Here is an 18,189-nt window from a genome sequence, read left to right as displayed (position 1 = left end):
CCTCCCCCGCCCCCCTGACGTCAGCCCCCGGCAGCTGCGAGCTCCCTCACTTGGCTCTCGCTCTCTGGCCGGGAAGCATGGGACGGTCCGGGCTCATCTGCGCCTTCCTGATCGCCGCCTGCTGCTGCTGTCGCCGCGCCGCGGGTGAGTGAGCTCGCTGGGGGGGTGGGCCCGCGCCCCCAACGGCGCGGCCCGGCAGTCTTCGGCGGAGCGTGCCCGGGAGGAGAGCTGGCATAGCGGCGGCGGCCGGGGCTTTGCGCTGCGTCGTGCGCTCCTCTTCTCCGGGTCCCAGGCACCCGGCGCGTTGCGCGCGTGCAACTCTTCTTTGCAGCCAGTTTGCAGCCTCTATTCCAGACCAGCCCGGGGGCAGAACTGGGGAGGCGGGGAGGGGGCTGCTGCCTGGAGCGGGAAGGGGTGGAGCCGAGTCCCTTGGGCCGCTGGTGAGAGCGTTTCCTCAGGTGCTTTCTCTGAGGGGCCCGTGATTGGAGCCTTGGCGGGAGGCGCCTCTACAGCGCATCCCCAAATCCTGAATCCCGCGCCCGCCTGTTGCTGGGAAAGGGAGCTTTCTTAGCTGGAGGGGTGCGCCGACCCCTCCCTCTCCCGCCTGGGCTTCGAGCCAGGCTGGAGGTGAGCGAGATGGGGAGGAACGGCGGCTCCCGCCCCGGCAGGGCGTTGGCAAAGACTGGAGGGCGGTGTGGGTCGCCTCGCGCCTACCCGGGTGACGGGATCACAGGTGGCAGGGACGAGGGATCGAGGATTCCCAGAGTGGAAGCGCCCCAGACTTGTTACACCTCCCGGAATGGGACCACGTTCAGGTGGCAAATGCGCCCCTGCACCTCGGAGTTTTTCTCTGGAACTGCCTAGGAGCCTGGCGCTCCCGGGTTCACGCTGCCCTTGTATGGCCCGCAACGGTGTCTCTTGTTTCTCTTGGCTCCCTTTCCCGGGCTTCAACCGCTGCCTGGCTGGCGAAGGGGAGGTCTAGGCAATACCCAACTCGATGGCCTCGTGCCCATGCCGACGGTGTCCCTGGGGTACCCTTGGCTGCTGCCTTCCAATCCCTTCTGGGGAAAGGGCTAAATCGGGCTCCACCCGCTGCAGAAGGTCCAGCCCCACCCGGCCCTGCTCTTCTAGCTCTGGGGAAACGGAGTCAGGGATATGAAGTTTTTGCTCTGGGTTGAAGACCACTCCATCTGCCCTTGTTATCTGGGAGCCAGCCCAGGGCAACCACCAGGCACCCGAGTCCAGCCAGATGGTATGGAGTGACACCACCCCCACGCAGGGCGGGCAGCACACTAGCACCACTGACGTCACTCCTGCCCACTGCCTGGCCCTTGCCCTGACCCCTGCCCTGACCCCGGGGAGAGATTCTGGCCCCCTCCATGACTCTGAGCCCTCCATGCTCACAAGACTCCCAGGATGGGGTCCCCTGAGAGTGTGGGATGTTCACGGCGGTGCTGCTTAAGGAGTATGAAATAAGGGCCTCCTGGCCAGGGTTGCCCTTTGGGTTTTATGGGGGATTTGGGGAGGGGGTTTGGGGGGTCAAAGGGTAGAGATGTCTTCCTCTGGGTGTGGGGACAAAAAGGGCCTGTGTGCCCCGGCCTGGCACATGCCTTGCATTCCCACACTCTGAGCTCACCCGGAGAGGAGGGAGCCTGGAAGGAAAGGGGCCTTCCTCTTGGCCCACAGCCTGGGTTGCCCCTCTGCCAGCCTCATCTGGGAGGTTCCTGGTGCTCAGGGTCTCTGCTCCAGTGACCAGAAATGTCCATCCCCAACTCCCTTGAACCGGGAGAGGGCTGGCCCAGGGTTGGGGGGTAAAGAGTGGTTGAGGGGTAGGAGAGGACAGTGCCCTTCAGACCCTCGAAGTGGCAGGAAGAGCAGCTGCAGCCAGCGGGTGTGAGTGGAGGGCACGGAGAGCAGCTGGAACTGACACTGCTCCTCCCCCACCCCCTCCCCGCCAGGTGTGCCTGGAGAGGCTGAGCGGCCCCAGCCGGAGGTGGTGGAGGTGGAAGTGGGCGGCACGGCCCTTCTGAAATGTGGCCCCTCCCACTCCCAGGGCAACTTCAGCCACGCGGACTGGTTTTCTGTGAGTGCTTGGGCCCCAGAGAGGGCAGCAGGGGCGGGAGGCTCTGGCCTTCATGTAGCCCCAGGACGCTCACCTTCTCCCTGCCACCTCCCCTTAGGTCCACAAGGAGAAGCCAACACTCATCTTCCGCGTGAGTCAGGGCCAGGGCCAGAGCGAACCTGGGGAGTACCAGAATCGGCTCAGCCTCCAGGACAAAGGGACTACTCTGGCCCTAACAGGCATCACCCCCCACGACGAGCGCATCTTCCTGTGCCAGGGCAAGCGCCCTCGGTCCCAGGGCCACCGCATCCAGCTCCGTGTCTACAGTGAGTGCCCTGTCCGTGCCTTGTGGGCAGCGTGGGGCATCGGAAGTGGTGGTCCCATGCCCCTCCCCATTTCTCTCCCTTGTAGAAGCCCCGGAGGAGCCAGTCATCCAGGTCAATGCCTTGGGCATTTCTGTGAACAGTGAGGAGCCTGAGGAGGTGAGATCTGCCGGGGTGGCCAGCGGGTAGGCAGGAGCTAAGGTGGGCTTGGCGGGGTCGCAGAGGCAGGGAGACTCACACCCTGTCCTCCTTAGGTCGCCACCTGTGTGGGGAGGAATGGGTACCCCCTTCCTCAAGTCACCTGGTACAAGAACAGCCAGTCCCTGAAGGAGGAGAAGAACCGTAAGTCGTCCTCTCTACCCTTAAAAGTCATGCTTGTGGCACAATATGGGGACCACCTTGCATTTTATTTTACTTTTTTTTTTTGGCTACACCATGCAGCATGCGGGATCTTAGTTCCCCGACCAGGGATCGAACCCGTGCCCCCTGCATTGGGAGCGCAGAGTCTTAACCACTGGACCACCAGGGAAGTCCCTATTTTACTTTTTTTTTAAGTACACAAGTGATCCTTGAAAATATTCTCATAAGAATTCAAACTATGGAAAATCTAGAAGGAAAATTTCCTGCCTGCCCCAGACCCACTCCCAGAAATAGCTCTGCTATCAGTGTGTATGTATTCACACTGATACAAGCCTTGATTTCAAGCCAACTTCTAGGTACTTACTCACACATGTAAATATATCTAGGACTATATAGGCTTTTTTTTTTTTAATTATCTAAATCAGTGGTTCTCAGCTAGGGGTGATTTTGCTCCCCTCCGGAACACTTGGCAGTGTCTGGAAATGTTTTTGGTTGTCACAAATGGATAGGTGCTACTGGCGTCTAGGGGGTAGAGGCCAGGGATGCTGTAAACATCCTACAGGGCACAGGGCATATCCAGCCCCAAACGTCAGTGGTGCTGAGGTCGAGAAACCCTGATCTGAATGGCACTGTGCGCTACACATTGTTACACAACCTTGTTTCCTTTTGACAACAAGTCTTGGAAATCTTTCCAGGTCACTCTATTTAGGTCTACCTGATCGTTTACCTACTGCCGGCATTTCGCACGGTGTATATAATATAGTCTAGCTAACCATTCATTCCCATTAGTGGATGTCCAGAGTGTTTTCTCATTTCCTTTTTTTAAAATCCCTGCAGCAGTATTTGCACACATCCTTGTATGTGTGCCTATGTGTGTTTGTCTAGGGTAGATTTCGAGCAGGAAACTGCTGGGTTGAAGGGCCGCAGCTGGCATTGGTACCTGGCCCTTTACAGGGGCTCCCCTGCCATTCCCCCGACCCAGGAGATCATAGGGTGGGGTTGGAGGCGGAGCTGAGGCTGAGGCCGAGCCCTTCGCCCCTTCCTCCCTGCCCAGGGGTCCACATCCAGTCATCCCAGATCGTGGAGTCGAGTGGTCTGTACACCTTGAGGAGCGTTCTGAAGGCACAGCTGACCAAGGAGGACAAAGATGCCCAGTTTTACTGCGAGCTCAGCTATCGGCTGCCCAGTGGGAACCACATGAAGGAATCTAGGGAGGTCACTGTCCCTGTTTTCTGTGAGTACCGACCCCTCGCAGCAGGGCTGGGCCTGGCAGAGAGCCCTGCTGGCTCTTGGGCTGAGAGCTGCCCCCTTTGCCTGTGCAGACCCGGCAGAGAGAGTGTGGCTGGAAGTGGAGCCTGAGGGGATGCTGAAGGAGGGGGACCGCGTGGAAATCAGGTGTTTGGCTGATGGCAACCCCCCGCCCCACTTCAGCATCAGCAAGCAGGTGCGGGGGCCTCTGCTCTGGGTGCAGGTGGGCATGCAGGAGTGGCTGGAGGTGCACTCTCATCACGCCTTTGTCCTCTCCCAGAACCTCCGCACCAGGGAGATGGAGGAAGAGAGGACCGATGACAACGGGGTCCTGGTCTTGGAGCCCGCCCAGAAGGAGCATAGCGGCCTCTACGAATGTCAGGGCCTGGACTTGGAAACCACGGCATCGCTGCTGAGCGACCAACAGGAGCTGGTGGTGAACTGTGAGGGGCTGGGGGCCCAGGACAGGGGGACCAGGCTGGGGTGAGAGGGAATTTGCCCTGCCCTGTCCTGCCTGACACGACTGCTGCGTCCCCAGATGTGTCTGAAGTCCGGGTGAGCCCCGCAGCCCCCGAGAGCCAGGAGGGCAGCAGCCTCACCCTGACCTGTGAGGCAGAGAGTAACCAGGACCTTGAGTTCCAGTGGCTGAGAGAAAAGGTACCCAGGTGGGCTCAGGTCTCCGGGGCAAGGGGCTGTGGGGTGGGCGGGCCTAGGAGTGACCTCTGACCCATCTCTCACCCAAGACAGGCAAGGTGTTGGCAAAGGGGCCTGTGCTCCAATTACGCAACCTGAAACGGGAGGCAGGGGGAGGCTACCGCTGCGTGGCATCTGTGCCCAGCGTTCCCGGCCTGAACCGCACCCAGCTCGTCAACGTGGCCGTTTTCGGTGAGGCCCTAGGCAGAGATCAGGCGGCCCCTTGAAGCCACCTTGAGTTGGGTGGTTTCAAGCTCTTCGGGGACCCAAAGCCACCCGCTGCCCTGGGGGGCTCTGGTGGGGAGGGGGTGGCAGGCTGGCAGAGTTTGCTGTCTCACCCTTCCCCGCCCTCCCACAGGGCCCCCGTGGATGGCGCTAAGGGAGAGGAAGATGTGGGTGAAGGAGAACTCAGTGCTGAATCTGTCCTGTGAAGCATCAGGGCATCCTCGGCCCAGCATCGTCTGGAGCGTCGACGGCACGGTGAGCAGGCACACGGCAGCCTCCCAGGCTCTCATCCATCCCTGTGCGGGCTCTGCTGCCACGACCCGGCGTCCTCCCCACCCCTGAACCGCGTCTCCTTCCTTGTAGGCCAGTGAACAGGACCAAGATCCGCAGAGTGTCCTGAGCGTCCTGAATGTCCTTGTGACCCCAGAGCTGTTGGAGACAGGTGCTGAGTGCGTGGCCTCCAACTCCCTGGGCAGAAACACCACTGTCATTATCCTGGAGCTGGGTAAGGGCTTGGTCCTGCAGAGTGGGGCGGGGGCAAGCCCAAGCAGGGCACGTTCCTATCCCACCCCCCTCATCCGTTTAACCTCTTTCACCCCAGATTCCAACAGAACCACTAGCCTCAGCACCTCCACCGTCAGTCCCTATGCCAGAGCCAACAGCACCTCCACAGGTGAGCCGGGCTGGACCGGGAGCAGGGCTGTGCCAGGGCAGCCTCGTTCTGCCCTGACCGGGAGCCCAGGGCAGCCTCGTTCTGCCCTGACCGGGAGCCCAGGGCAGCCCTGTCAAGAAGAGCGATCAGTGGCCCATCTTCCATCAGCCCTGGGCTGGGCGGGGCCGCGACGGTAACATGGCAGCCTGGGGCAGGGAGTGACTCGGGGTGTCTTTTTGGGACAGAGAAAAAGCTGACAGAGCCCGAAAGCAAGGGTGTGGTCATCGTGGCCGTGACCGTGTGTGTCCTGGTCCTGGCTGTGCTGGGCGCTGTCCTCTATTTCTTCTACAAGAAGGGCAAGCTGCCGTGCGGACGGTCAGGCAAACAAGAGATGTAAGCACAGCACCTGGCACCCCACACCCCACCCCATCTCACGCTGCCAGCTTGTTGCCTCCTCAGGGATGTTCCCCTGCTGGCCCCTGTGCCCACTCAGCCGTTAGGAGCAGGAGGGGGACCCTGGGTCTGAGCGCTCCCCGCTTCACCGCCACTACCCAGTTTCCATCCACCACACCTCCTCCCTCTCACCCCTGTTGCCCTTCCCTGAGCCGGCCCAGAGCACCTAAGAGCCCTTCAGTACCCAGTCCCACGTCCCTGCCAACAGCCCCCCTTCCCTTGCCCCCGAGTTGCCAACCTCTTGCCTCCCTCCCTCCTCCCAGCACGCTGCCCCCGTCTCGTAAGGGCGAATTTGTAGTTGAAGTTAAGTCAGATAAGCTCCCAGAAGAGATGGGCCTCCTTCAGGGCAGCAACGGTGACAAGAGGGCTCCAGGAGACCAGGTAGGAGGCAGTTCCTGTGGCCAGAGCCTGACACATCTTCAGGCACTGGGAGCGGCAGGGGCTGGCGGTTGCTGAACACTAACTTTATCCTTCCTCCTTCCCTGTTGGAGATGGGGAGCCGGCCCCATCTCCCCTTCCTAACACCACGCACAGACAGTAGGGCCAGGCAGGTGGCTGAGGGACCCTGAGAGAGGGTAGCTGCCAGGACTGAGAGCAAGACCCCGTCCCATCACCATTTCCTGAACAGCGCTGGCGGCTCACGTCACTAGGTGTGAAGTGTGGCCCAGTGCAATTCGGGGGCCTCATCTCTTATTCCCCGCCTTGCCATCCCCACCCCCTCCCCGGCTTCTTCCCTCCAGGCGGCTGCACCTAGTTCATCAGCTGTGGCTTCGGTCCCGCCTCTCTTTTAGCGCTCACAGCCTAAACCCTGGTCAGTGTCTCCGAACACCCCCCTCACTTCTGCTCTTCACCCACTTTAGGGAGAGAAATACATCGATCTGAGGCACTAGCCCACCGAACCACACAGCGCTCCCTCCCCTGCCTGGAACATTTCCTGTTCCCTGCTCACCTTCCTCCCCAGCACTCAGGATGGTCACCAAAGCCTCTAAAGTGGACTACAGAGAAGATCCCCCTCCAGCTCACCTGCAGACCCCATTTCAGAGGGCACATGGGCTAGGACCAGAGCTGCCCTGAGAAGGACCTCACGTGGCCCTGGAGGCCCCCTCTTCAGGGACCTGTCCACCACTGTCTCAATTTGTTGAGTGATGCTCATGCCAAGGAGGGGGCCTCGGTATCCCAGAAGCACATAGGAGAGTTTCGTGCAGAACTTGTTTTCTCTTTACACATATTATGGATGTAAATACCTGTCTTCTACCAGCAGCCGAATTAGGTAGCCTATTTATCTTGAGCTGATTTCCTGCTCCACTGCTCCAGGGCTGGCTTCATAATTCAGCTGTATCACTGAAGTAAGGATGCAGTGAGCCCAGGCCTCTCTCTGCTGGTGAAGTACGTTGCTCACACCAGTTCTGGAGAGACCCCAGCAGTGTCTAGAAGCAGTTGCCTGCCTGCCTGCCTGCCTCTGGAGTCCCTTTTGCGACACTCTTTTCTTTCTCTAGGCAGAAGTCAGGACCTGGTGTCGTTCCTTAAAAGGTATCCTGGGTATATCTCATTGTCCCTGCAGTAAGGAAGCTGGGCGCCGCTTTCCAGAGTTAAGGCGATTGGGCCCGAGCCCCCGCATTCATTTGGCTCCCCTACCCTCTCAAGGAATCACGTAAGACTGAATGCTGGGGGTAGGGGTTGGAGATGAGGTCCAGCCTGTCCTTTACGAGGGTTAAGGCTATAAAGTTATATTAGCACCAGACTTCTACAGCCTGAGCTAATGGGCCTAGACCTTAGAAGAAAGGCCCTAATGGGAGAATGGTACTTGGAGATGAGAAACAGGCCTGGCTAGAGCTTTGGGGTATGCATGTGTCTCTGCGTGTGTCTGTGTGCACGTGTGTGTGTATATATATATATGGTTTTGTTAGGTTGTAAATTTGCAAATTGTTTCCTTTTTATATATGTGTATATATATATGAAAAATAAAGCTTAATTGTCCCAGAAATCTTATACTGTTTTTTATTCATCATGGGTACCACAGCAGCCTGGGGCCTCCAGAATTGGAACTGCACCAAAAGGAACACAAAACCCTTTGCAGTTGGGAGCAGGGACCAGGGGTTACCTCTGCTTCTGAGCAGAGGGCTCAAGCTCTAACTCAGGGGATCGTCAACCTACTCAGCAGCAAAGCTGCCCCGCTCTATCTAGGCAGCTTGCAGAGCCTGGTGAGCTGTTGGCAAGGAGCTGTTGCCCCTCTCCTGTCACTGAGACTGCCCTCAAGGTAGCAAAACAGACTTCTGCTGATGAATTGGTACGACTAGGCATCTGGCCCTATAGCTCCCCAATATATCACTCCCTAACCCACAAATGACCAAGAACTCGGGTCTGCTACAACAAAAGAAACTTTATTTAAAAATATTTTTTTACAGACATGGGTGCCTGAAAAAGCTCTTTAGTTAACTGTGTATGGAAATGAAAAAAATTAATAAATAACATTAGTATAACAGAACCTCTAAACATTAATACACTGGCAAAACAAAACGGACTTAAAATGAAAATGAATCTTAAAGCTCTGCTATTCTCTGTAAGAATATTTACCTTCTGTTTTATTCTTTACAGGTGAGAATGATTAAATACTGCTAATATAATTTTTTTATATTAATGACACATTTTTAAAATAGTCCACAAAAATCTCATCTAAGTTTTCATTTTGTTTTATTTTTAACACTGATATACAAATGGGACTCTTCACTCTGGAGAAAAGTATCAAGTTCTCTCCAGCCCCACCCAGGCCAAGAATGTCAAAATCTGAATAAGGAGGACTTTGAAAAGAATTGTTTCTATCTCCCAATTCTCTATTAGTTAAAGGCAGGGAAGAACTGAGAAAAGGAAAAGAGATAAGTAAAATGTCATCATACAGAAAACTGTTTTTTTTGGTCGAAACCTACAGTGGCCACAATACTGAGGACAGGCTTCTGTTCCGGTGCGTGGTCCTTGCTGCCCTTCCCAGGGGAAAACTCGCCCCTGCAGAGGGCACTAGTGGCTTAATGCTCTATGCCTGAAGTTTTCAAATGAAAGGAAAGCCAAGTCTAAGGGAGAGGCAGGAGGTCTAGGCCAGTTCAGGACCCAGCAAAAAGGCAAGACAAAACGAACAACCAAACAACCTCCTCTTTTCGGGAGGGTCCACCCTACACTGTTCCATGAAGTTGGGTCATTAATAGGATCAGGAGGCTGGGTCACTTGAAATGGTCCAGAGTATGCCTGGAAATCGTGGAATGTTCTGTCTCTTCCTGCTGAACACAGAACATTCAACCTGATAACTAAGATTCTGACTGGAACCAACCAAATGATCCCAGGATACAATGCTCATTCCTTCCAACTAAGCACCGTGGCAGGGAAAAGGGACCGCGGACACGCTGCACCTGGGGGCCATCTCCCCAGCCGCACGGAGCACTTCCTCTCCCCTAGACCGGAGGGACTAATGACACTCAAGGTAGAGGAGCTAAGACTCCGGTATTTCCATATTAAGTCCTAAAATGCAGCCTGGGATACAGTGCTGCCTTAGAAAGGCACAAAATGTTTGGCTTTTTTTTTTTTTTTTCAGTGTGCTAAAAATTGTTTTGTTTTGAATAAAGGAAAAAAAAGATATATAAGGTTAAAAATCCCAAGTCACCACAGCCAGGAAGCAGATGTAGGAGGTACCTCATAGCTGCCACACCCCTACCACACGTTTCAGCAGGAGGTCAAGGCCAAGACGCTAAAACAATGCTGAGAAGGGCAGGTCAGGAGAGGAGGCATCCACTCTCACGGGCACGGCTCACTCACCCAGGCAGCAGAAGGAAGAAGCCAAGGAAGAGAAAACACGTGGTCTACAGATTTGTAAGCAGTTCTCTGCCTCTTCGGTTTCCAGACAGCCATAAGCATGGCCAGCCTCACCCAGGACAGGGTCAGAGGTAGACAGGGCGGAGGGAACTGACACAAAGGGCACATCAGCACCCATGTCAGAGTGCCGGGCGTGGGCACACTGCACACCCCACTTCAGGGCTTCAGCAGGAGGCAGCGCAAGGCCCGAGGAGGCTCAGAGAGCACGTACGGACCAGTACTCCTCTGGCCTCCCGAACTGGCCCAGGGGTAGAAGGAGAACTGCGGGAGGGCGCCTCGCACATTCACTGTGGGGACTGAATGAGAATATGGGGCCGGGCACTCAGAACTCTGATTTGTTCCTCTGCCAAATCGGTAGGAGGCCTGAGGTTCACTTTCAGCCTCTGCTCTCTACAAACACAGCGAGTGGTCAGCCACATTCTTCCCAAGCACTGAACAAGGGAAGGGGCAGCGAGATCTCCAAACAGTTGTTCGTCAACAGCCGGCCCCCTGGCACCATGCTCTCTAGCCAACTGCGAGGGAGCCTCCAGGCAGGCCTCGCTCTCCCCACCCCGATTTCCCCCGCTTACGCCCGGCTTACTTTCTGGAACCAAGAAAAACTGGTGCTCGCCTTTGAAACCAACCCAGATTTCCTGGAACTCTGTGAAGGCGAGTGGCGCTGCTGTCCCTCTGCCCCTTAATTCTGGCGCCTAGAAGGGAATTTCAAACACACAGGCCCCAGCCTTCATCACGGGCCTCAGTGTATATCTTTGGATTATTAGGTTACTTCTGTGTACATCAAATGACTCCAGTAGTTTAAAAAAGTTATAAGTAATTATGAAATGCCTTAATAACACAGGACAGGCTCCCGGATGAGATAAGAAAGATCAAAAGATTCAGGCAAGCGGAAGCACAGTTTTAAAAAACCAAAAAATAAAGGCTTTTACTATAGGACGACAAAGGAAGCAACTGGACAGGGAGGGCAAATGCATCCTGCCTAAAGAGCTCTCAGTAAAATGTCTCTCCAAATTGGAATCTATACCTAATTTATATCCTGGCAACTGTCCCAACTTTGTAAATTCTTACTGGCAAAGTAGTTTCTGAGGTACCTCGGAAGGCCTGCCTAAGAATATTACTGCAGAGCTCCCCTCATAGAGGAAAGACCAGATAAAAGGGTGGGGAGGGGGGCGTGGAGGGAGGCAGGCCACGGGCCCATAGAATGAGCATGTTCTCAGCACTAAAACCTAAAGAGAGCCCAGAAGTCCATGGGTAGGGGCTATAGTGGATTTGTGATCCGCTCTCTAAATGAAATCAAAGAAGGCTAGAAACCTGAGACTGAATGAAGGCTAAGAAATGTCACCTAAGAAAAGACTAGCTCCGGAACAGGAGAAACTTGTCCTAAAGAGGGAGGTAAGAAATCTTGGATGCCAAGACTCATAAAGGGAAGAAAAACAGGAAATAAAGAAACAAAGAAGACAGTAACCTAAATTAACTTTAACCTAAGCATTTCCTCCAAGTCCCAGACATAGTCCCATGCCTGCCTTTCCACTCTCAAAAAAGCAGTATGGTAAGTTTTACTACTAGAGTAAAGCATTTTAGGGTATCTATCGCCTCCTCCCTGAGAACCTCCCCCTGCCCCTACCTCCCATCTGAAGCAGCATGCCGCTGCTGCCTTGTGCGGCAAAGTCGGGGGTCGATACCTGATCAATGTGCTGGGCCGATCATAGTCTTTCTTGAGAATATGAACCAAGAGGTGCTGGGAATCTGTTAAAACGGTGATCCCATTTAATGGTGAGCTGGGGGTCGTGAGGACTGGGGTGCCTATTTTGGGGCCATGCATACCGACAAACAGACCGACGAGCAGGAGAAAGGACTAGCTGCAAAGTTTCTCAGCTCCACGCAGAATCAACTGTACCGCTTATCCTGGGTTGTGGGAAATACCCTGCATCCTTATGATTCCCTCCTTTCTTCTGCTTGAATACTTCTGTTTCTTGCATCCAAAGGACTGCTCAACAGGACGGTCAAAGATACAGCCCTGGCCCTCTTCCACTATGCACCCATCTCCATGCATTAAATGGCTACACGCATTTCTAAAGAGAGACTGCTAATGTAGACTGAGATCAAAGTAGTAATAGTAATGCTTTATGCCAACTGAGAATACTTGAGATAGAATTTCTAGGGCCTGAAAGTCTAGGAGGATAATAACGTGTTGACTCTCATACTAAGTTCTACGGTCTCTAAGCTCCGTACCCCTAGAGATACAGGCTGACATTTTTGAGAACTGACTGAGTTCAACCTATGTTACTGCCTGGCTCTTGGGAGACCAAACAACTGGTTGAAGATCAGGACCCAGAAACAGGTGCCCATCCCTCTCGCACACCTTCAGCCCTTCTAAGACATAGGATTAGCTGAAAGGTTGTTGAAGGATTGGAAAACAAGTTCCACATAGAATGGGAGATGGTGAGAGGTCCCAGAAGGGTGATAAGAAAACTTCCTTATAAAGGGGATCAGAGGTACAGGCAGCTCAATAAAAAGATCACGGAAGGCACTAGAGTGGAAAGGGGTCTGTAGGCAGATGCTTTACTTAAACATTTAACTGCCCTATTGTGCAACTCTGAGCCAACACACCAACCTACCACCAAACAGATTCTACTTAAACACATATAAATGGTGGGTATCCATGAGACTTACATGGAGGAATCTCCCAGACATTGTCAAAGCTATAGGAAGACAATAGGGGTTAATGGGAGTGTCTTGAACTGATTTTTAACCAGGACAGCTCTATAAGGAAATGTCTACATAACTGTGAATATAACCTGCACAATCTTATTGGGAACGGCTATTTTAGGGCCAAATACACATGCTAGACAGCCCAAGTACAACCACTCAACATCAGTAAACCACCATGTGGTGGCAGGGGAGAACACAGAGCTGACGCTTACAGGCTCATGGTAATCACTCATAAACACTTGCTGAATGAACAAACACAATGTTAGAGCCAAGCCAATGGTCAGAACACCGTTATTCCACGGGCAGTGGTCACTGCAGAGTCAGAAAGGCCAACAGCAAGAAGGGGGACTTACAGTTTGGGAAGAGGGCCTATATCCCTCCGCCTTTCATGATGTGAGGTAGGAGAATATTCTGCACTAACACCATGGCTGATCACACCCAAAAAGGTCTACATCTTGTTTAAGAGAACATATAGCTGGTCCCTATTTTGCAAGCAAATATACAAAAATTCATGTGTAAGATTGCTGATTGGACCACAAAATATATTTTACCTTTCTATAGAGGAAATAAATATTTTAAGTGTGAGGAATAGCAATCCCCCAATTTTTTTTTTTAAAATCCACAAAACAGCTAAATGATACTAATAGTACCATCCCACACCCTGGGTCCTGGTGTTGAGAGTCTGTATAGGAAGCAAAAGAACAGAAGAATGGCAGAATATGTAGAGTGGCACTGGGGGACAGAGAGAGCTAGTGGAAGAGAATGGCCATCCACAGGTATATATCACTATTTATATAAATATTAACACATAAATGCTGAGACGATAAACTGCCTAATCTATTATTTACCTAAAGGGAGGTATATCATTGAGCCCACAGGGTTTTTCCACTTTGATAACTCCTGACTTTAATGGAAGGAGTACAGCAGGTGCAGCTGATTCAGTACTGCAAAGCAGGCACCCAGCAACAAGGCAGGCTACGTAAAGCAACCCAGGGAGACATGGGGAAGCAGGAGACCAGGTGGAACAGAAAAGCCTAGTGCACTTGAGAAAAAGGAAAACATCAAAGTGGTTTTTACCTTACTTACCTGACAGGTAACAGAGGAGGAACCATTTGTAATTAAGAGCGGGAAAGGGGATGTGTTTGCCGAAAACGGCGAAATTCAAAGCCCACTTGTGAAAGGGCAATTTTAGTTAAAATCAGAGCAGAGCCAAAGAATTTAAAATTGCCATACAAATGGAGGACGAAGAATGGGTTATTGGTGCCTTAGTCAAAGGAAAATTTAAGAAATTAAAGTTTTGGAAATATCCTCAAAACAAAAGCCATGCAAAAACTTTCCTGAGCCTCACCTGGCAATCTCAGGCATGGACCCAGGCGTACCTCAGAGCACCCAAAGAGAAAACCCCTCACAGAATGGTCTAAGACCCTGAACACCTGCAGATACATGGCCGACAAGCTAAGAACCAAGCCATGCAATGGTGCACACCTAGTTCAACCTAGATCCCCACGTTCAACACGGGGATCTGGAACCTAGTTTGGGGGCTGATCTGACAAACCTCAAGGGTATTCAGTTATGAAAAGAAAGGATGAACCTGCCTTTAGCCTATGTAAGTAAGGACATAATCTTCAAAGAAGATTTGGGATGCACTCTGAAAAGGCAAAAGATATGCAGAACCAGTGCTTTGTTCTCTTGATAGAGCTTCAGACTATGGGTAGTATCTACAGACAAGGAAAAATTCCAGTGTGGAGAGGTATGCAAACTGCTGCCATTTTCTCTAGTTCTCTGTCTAGGCCTTCAACATCTAAACAAAGTGCAAAACTGAATGCTACCACAAGTGAAACACTACGCTGGCTTTGAGAACGAGATGCTAGTTACTGTTTCCTACTCTCTGCCGCTTTCCTCTGCCCTCTGCATCGCGATTCAGGCCTTCCTGCACCCGTTGGGGGCTGTATCATTTTCTGCCATGTAGAGGAGACACTGGGTAACCACAGCAAGTCAGCAAAAAGCCTTGAACTATCTCCTCTGGGAATACACATGGCTCTGAGGCAAGAGGAGAAAATCAAAAGACCTAGGAGTAGCTGAAAGCCAAGAGAAGAGTTAGATAAAGTTTTAGGTCCAAAGACGACAAGATGGGAAAGAAAACAGGTGTAAGGAGAGTCATTTCTCTTTGGATCTCATGACAAAACCATGATTTAGGTTGTGAGGAAGGTAGATTTATCAAAGAGGAGGCTTGCTTCTGACACGGAGGAAGGTTACACCCTGCTAGGGAAGTCAGTAAGAGGCTCTGGCCAGAGAACTAACTGAACTCAAGTGGTGCCTTGGCAGTATCTGCAGGAACGTACCAACGGTACCCCACACAAGACTCTGAGTCTTCTTTACAAACTGGCAATGGCACAAGCTGCAGGGCTTTTCACATGTTGTCTGCCTGCAGTAAAGTCATTTATTACACCCAGTGATGTCTAATTACTGTGGGGAATGCAGTCACTAAAGAGTACATAGGACCTAACGTGAAGAAGAAAGGGGAAGGAAAGGAAGAAGGAAATGCTACATTCCCAAAGCCATAGGCACAAGAGAAAAGCAAGGGTGGCACCAAGGTAGGGTTGGTGCTAATTATCAGCAGAATGCCGTGCTACCATGGGTGGTATTCCCCCCATTCCTTAAAGGGCAAAGAAAAAAATCATCTCTGAAAATACAACCTGGCTCATATTCAAAGGGAGACACCCATATAAGCTGAAATTCACTGGGAAGAAAAACTGAAGAGATAAATCTTTATTGTCTGTTTTGTGCATTTTATGTACAACAAGGTAAAGAGCATGTGAATGGAGCTTCCTAAGAGCTTCATGGTATTTGGGCCAGAAAGCCATGCTGGAAACAAATGTTTTCCCTTCCCATTAAGTAGAAAACCTCGTGACCTACATTAGAACACACAGCTGGCACCAAGGCAACTGACTCCCACAGACTATTTTCTGGGGAGGGCGTGGAATGTATCTGAAGGCCTCTATCTCAAATCAGTCACTACGTAATTAGGATAATTAAAACACCTTTTTGAAAACAGACTCAATGTTCCTATAGAAACAGTGCTTTGGAGTGACCAGTGTTCGCTGCGAGTATCAAACAGGACCATAATGATAGAGCGACAGTACTTTTTTCCCACCTATCTACCAAACAAATCAACACCATCACACACAATAAAGAACATCCTATAGGCTGCTCGGCTTCAGTAAGGCTGGTCATAGCAAGCCCACTGCCAATGACAGACACCAAGGAGGAGGAGGGAGGAGGAGACTGAGGAAAGGACAGAGGGAGGGTGTTCTAAAAATACAAGACTTCAGCTATGCACATGATAATCCAAGCCAAAGGGGAGTGTTGGAGTTGTAATACACACTGGGGTTGGGTATAAAACCACAGTTGATGGAAGTCTTTAAGGTTCCTTCTTAAACCTCTTGTGCTAATTCCCTGCCTGGGATTAACACACACAGCAGGTAAATCTTATAATCACAGGACACACACAACCACAGACAGACAGACAGACAGACAGGACGTACACGACCACATCCTTAACCTAAGAAAGTCTTAAGTCCTCAATTAGGATTTACAGCACAGTGCTTCTCCTACTGCTTTCTGGACCGTTCCCCAGGTAGGCTACCATTTAATAAAAATCCACACTCTCTCCAAGTGGGGAGGGACTGAAGGACACCTTCAAATGCACTCTCAAAACAAATAAAATAATAAAACATCCTAGCTGCTCCATTCTCATTCCACTGCTTTGAAATCTTGGAACCACAGATGTGATATCCCACACAGGGCAAGACCTCATTGTGAAGTCTCCAAAGGAACCTCTCTGCCCTTTTAGGTGCTACTCGAGCAAGAGCTCCCGGCTCCTCGGTCCTCTAAGCTGCGGCACGCAGAGGGTGTGCTAGGTGGCTACATGGGCGGGAGAAGAAATAGAAACAAATTCCCGGAGGATGTTTTTGGCCATTTCAATATTGTTGTGGGCAATGACCAGGGCCTTCTGAATGTCCTGGTAGGAGTACCCCTGACTCATGAGGCTCTCAATCTCGCTGGAGAGCTGCGGTGCGGTGGCGGCGGTGCCTTGCTGACAGCTACCTGCTTTTCGTTCAGAGTTGATTCTCCGAGGGAACGGTTTGGGGGGCCTCTCAGGAACTTGGGAAGCCTCAGTGAAGTCTGGAAGAAATAGGAAAGAATGTTTGCAAATCGGGGCGGGGCAGGAATCCTCATCTAAGAACAATGTGCTCATACGAGGCATTATGGACCTACTGTCCGTCAGGTACACGTGCGGTCACAAGGCAGGGTTTTACAGTTCCAAGGGCTTCTGTCTACAGCCTCTTGCCCTCGCAGCACAACAACCTTCTAAAGACACAACGCGCCTGTCCTACCGACACGGACCACGCTGCCCTGCACACAGGACGCCTGCACCTGCACCACGCTTTACACTGAGCACCAAGTTTTCACACACATCATTGCCTGAATTAGTTAAAAAACACTTCTGAGGGTCCAGAGAAGACACTAAACTTCTCCCTATACAAATAAGGAAACAGAAATAAGCCTAGGTTGCAGCGAAGAAGCATTAAACAAGGTTGGGTGGGTGGGGATCACCGCCTGTTTGGGCAACTGGATGCCATGTATCTTTTTCACCAGCTGTCCTGAAGGCTGTCTTCCATTTCTAAAGCGACAGCAACTCTGGCTGCTGCCCTCCCAGGCGGCCACAGGTGCAAGAAGAACAGTCCTTAACAGTCAAGGCTCAAATGCGGGCTGGCTCCAGGCCTACTCAGTGTGCTTTCCAGAGCTGGCACACCTCCTTTCCAATGGGACAGGGACAGGGCCCAGCAGTGTGGTCTGAACCATCAAGATGAATTACTGCTGTCATCATGCACGCTCAAAAGAGCCAGAAATCCTATTAATACTTACCCCCAGCACAGGAAGAGCCAGGGTTTAAGGAACAACCTCATTTCTAAGTCTGGCAAAATCCTCAAGAGTCTGAACACAGTTTACCTTCCTAATTTGGGACCCAGGACCAGCTTTCCTCCCACTTAAGTCCACTCCTTCCAGCTACTGACTTACTGTCACCAGGCAGTCATCTCTGTTTCAGTATAAATAAGAAGCCATACAGCATTTCAGGACAAACCCAAGGTAGCCTGGAGACTCACTTGTTGTGGGATCACCTTCCAGAGACAGCCAGCCGAAGGAGGAGCTGGCGTTGGAGATGTCAGAGAGCGTGCGGCGGGCCAGCACCACGGGCACAGGTGGCTTGGGGACATCGTACCCGTCGTCTTCATTTTCTGATTCCTCAGGGCCAGTGTTGGCATGGGCTGCAGCCAAATTCCCTTCACCTAGAGAACAGTTTGTGCAGTTATCTTCTTTTTCCAACGTACTTCACCTTCTAACATTTCAGTATGGGGGCATCCGTTCATTCAAGCATATACAGAGCCAAATGGTTACCGAATAACCACTAGGGGCCAAACACCGTGTGGCCCTGTGCATCGAGATAAAAGAAACAGGGAGAATAAGATCTGCACCAATCCTGCAGCTCTACTTTTCTGAACATGTCAAAAGCTACCGTTGCCAAGGTTAACAGTCACTGATGT

The 18,189-nt window shown here is 52.0% G+C and overlaps 2 protein-coding genes across 6 annotated transcripts in view; one reads left to right on the top strand and one right to left on the bottom strand.

The window, feature by feature from the left end:
* On the top strand, nucleotides 1-8,000 carry MCAM (melanoma cell adhesion molecule). Of its 3 annotated transcripts, XM_082342753.1 has the most exons (16): nucleotides 1-144; nucleotides 1,959-2,083; nucleotides 2,181-2,388; nucleotides 2,474-2,544; nucleotides 2,640-2,727; nucleotides 3,800-3,979; nucleotides 4,068-4,189; nucleotides 4,274-4,436; nucleotides 4,532-4,650; nucleotides 4,737-4,878; nucleotides 5,045-5,166; nucleotides 5,275-5,416; nucleotides 5,513-5,584; nucleotides 5,809-5,956; nucleotides 6,280-6,397; nucleotides 6,877-8,000. In XM_082342753.1, the coding sequence occupies exons 1-16, from the start codon at nucleotides 78-80 to the stop codon at nucleotides 6,904-6,906; spliced, it is 1,917 nt and encodes a 638-aa protein (XP_082198879.1). In that variant the 5' UTR covers nucleotides 1-77; the 3' UTR covers nucleotides 6,907-8,000. The 3 variants fall into 3 exon arrangements, with proteins under 3 accessions (XP_082198879.1, XP_082198880.1, XP_082198878.1); XM_082342754.1 differs by lacking the exon at nucleotides 6,280-6,397; XM_082342752.1 differs by lacking the exon at nucleotides 6,877-8,000 and having other exon boundaries at nucleotides 6,280-6,571.
* A 378-nt stretch (nucleotides 8,001-8,378) lies between these two features.
* Nucleotides 8,379-18,189, bottom strand: part of CBL (Cbl proto-oncogene) — an 89,628-nt gene continuing 79,817 nt past the window's right edge. For all 3 annotated transcript variants that reach the window (XM_082342749.1, XM_082342751.1, XM_082342750.1), the window contains 2 exons: nucleotides 17,752-17,934; nucleotides 8,379-16,768 (listed from right to left, as the gene is read on the bottom strand). In XM_082342749.1, coding sequence (XP_082198875.1) covers nucleotides 16,500-16,768; nucleotides 17,752-17,934 — 452 coding nt within the window. In that variant the 3' untranslated portion in view covers nucleotides 8,379-16,499. The remainder of the gene's footprint in view (nucleotides 16,769-17,751; nucleotides 17,935-18,189) is intronic.

The sequence above is a fragment of the Balaenoptera borealis genome (genome assembly GCF_965194805.1).
Source record: "Balaenoptera borealis genome assembly, chromosome: 11".
NCBI lineage: Eukaryota > Metazoa > Chordata > Mammalia > Artiodactyla > Balaenopteridae > Balaenoptera > Balaenoptera borealis.
Note: the sequence above shows the minus strand (reverse complement) of the source record. Positions and strands in the feature narration are given on the sequence as shown.

Coding starts and splice junctions, on each gene's coding strand:
- MCAM (XM_082342752.1), top strand. CDS start 78: ATGGGACGGTCCGGGCTCATCTGCGCCTTCCTGATCGCCGCCTGCTGC. Junction 145..1,958: donor CTGCTGTCGCCGCGCCGCGG/GTGAGTGAGCTC, acceptor CCTCCCCGCCAG/GTGTGCCTGGAGAGGCTGAG. Junction 2,728..3,799: donor CCTGAAGGAGGAGAAGAACC/GTAAGTCGTCCT, acceptor CTCCCTGCCCAG/GGGTCCACATCCAGTCATCC.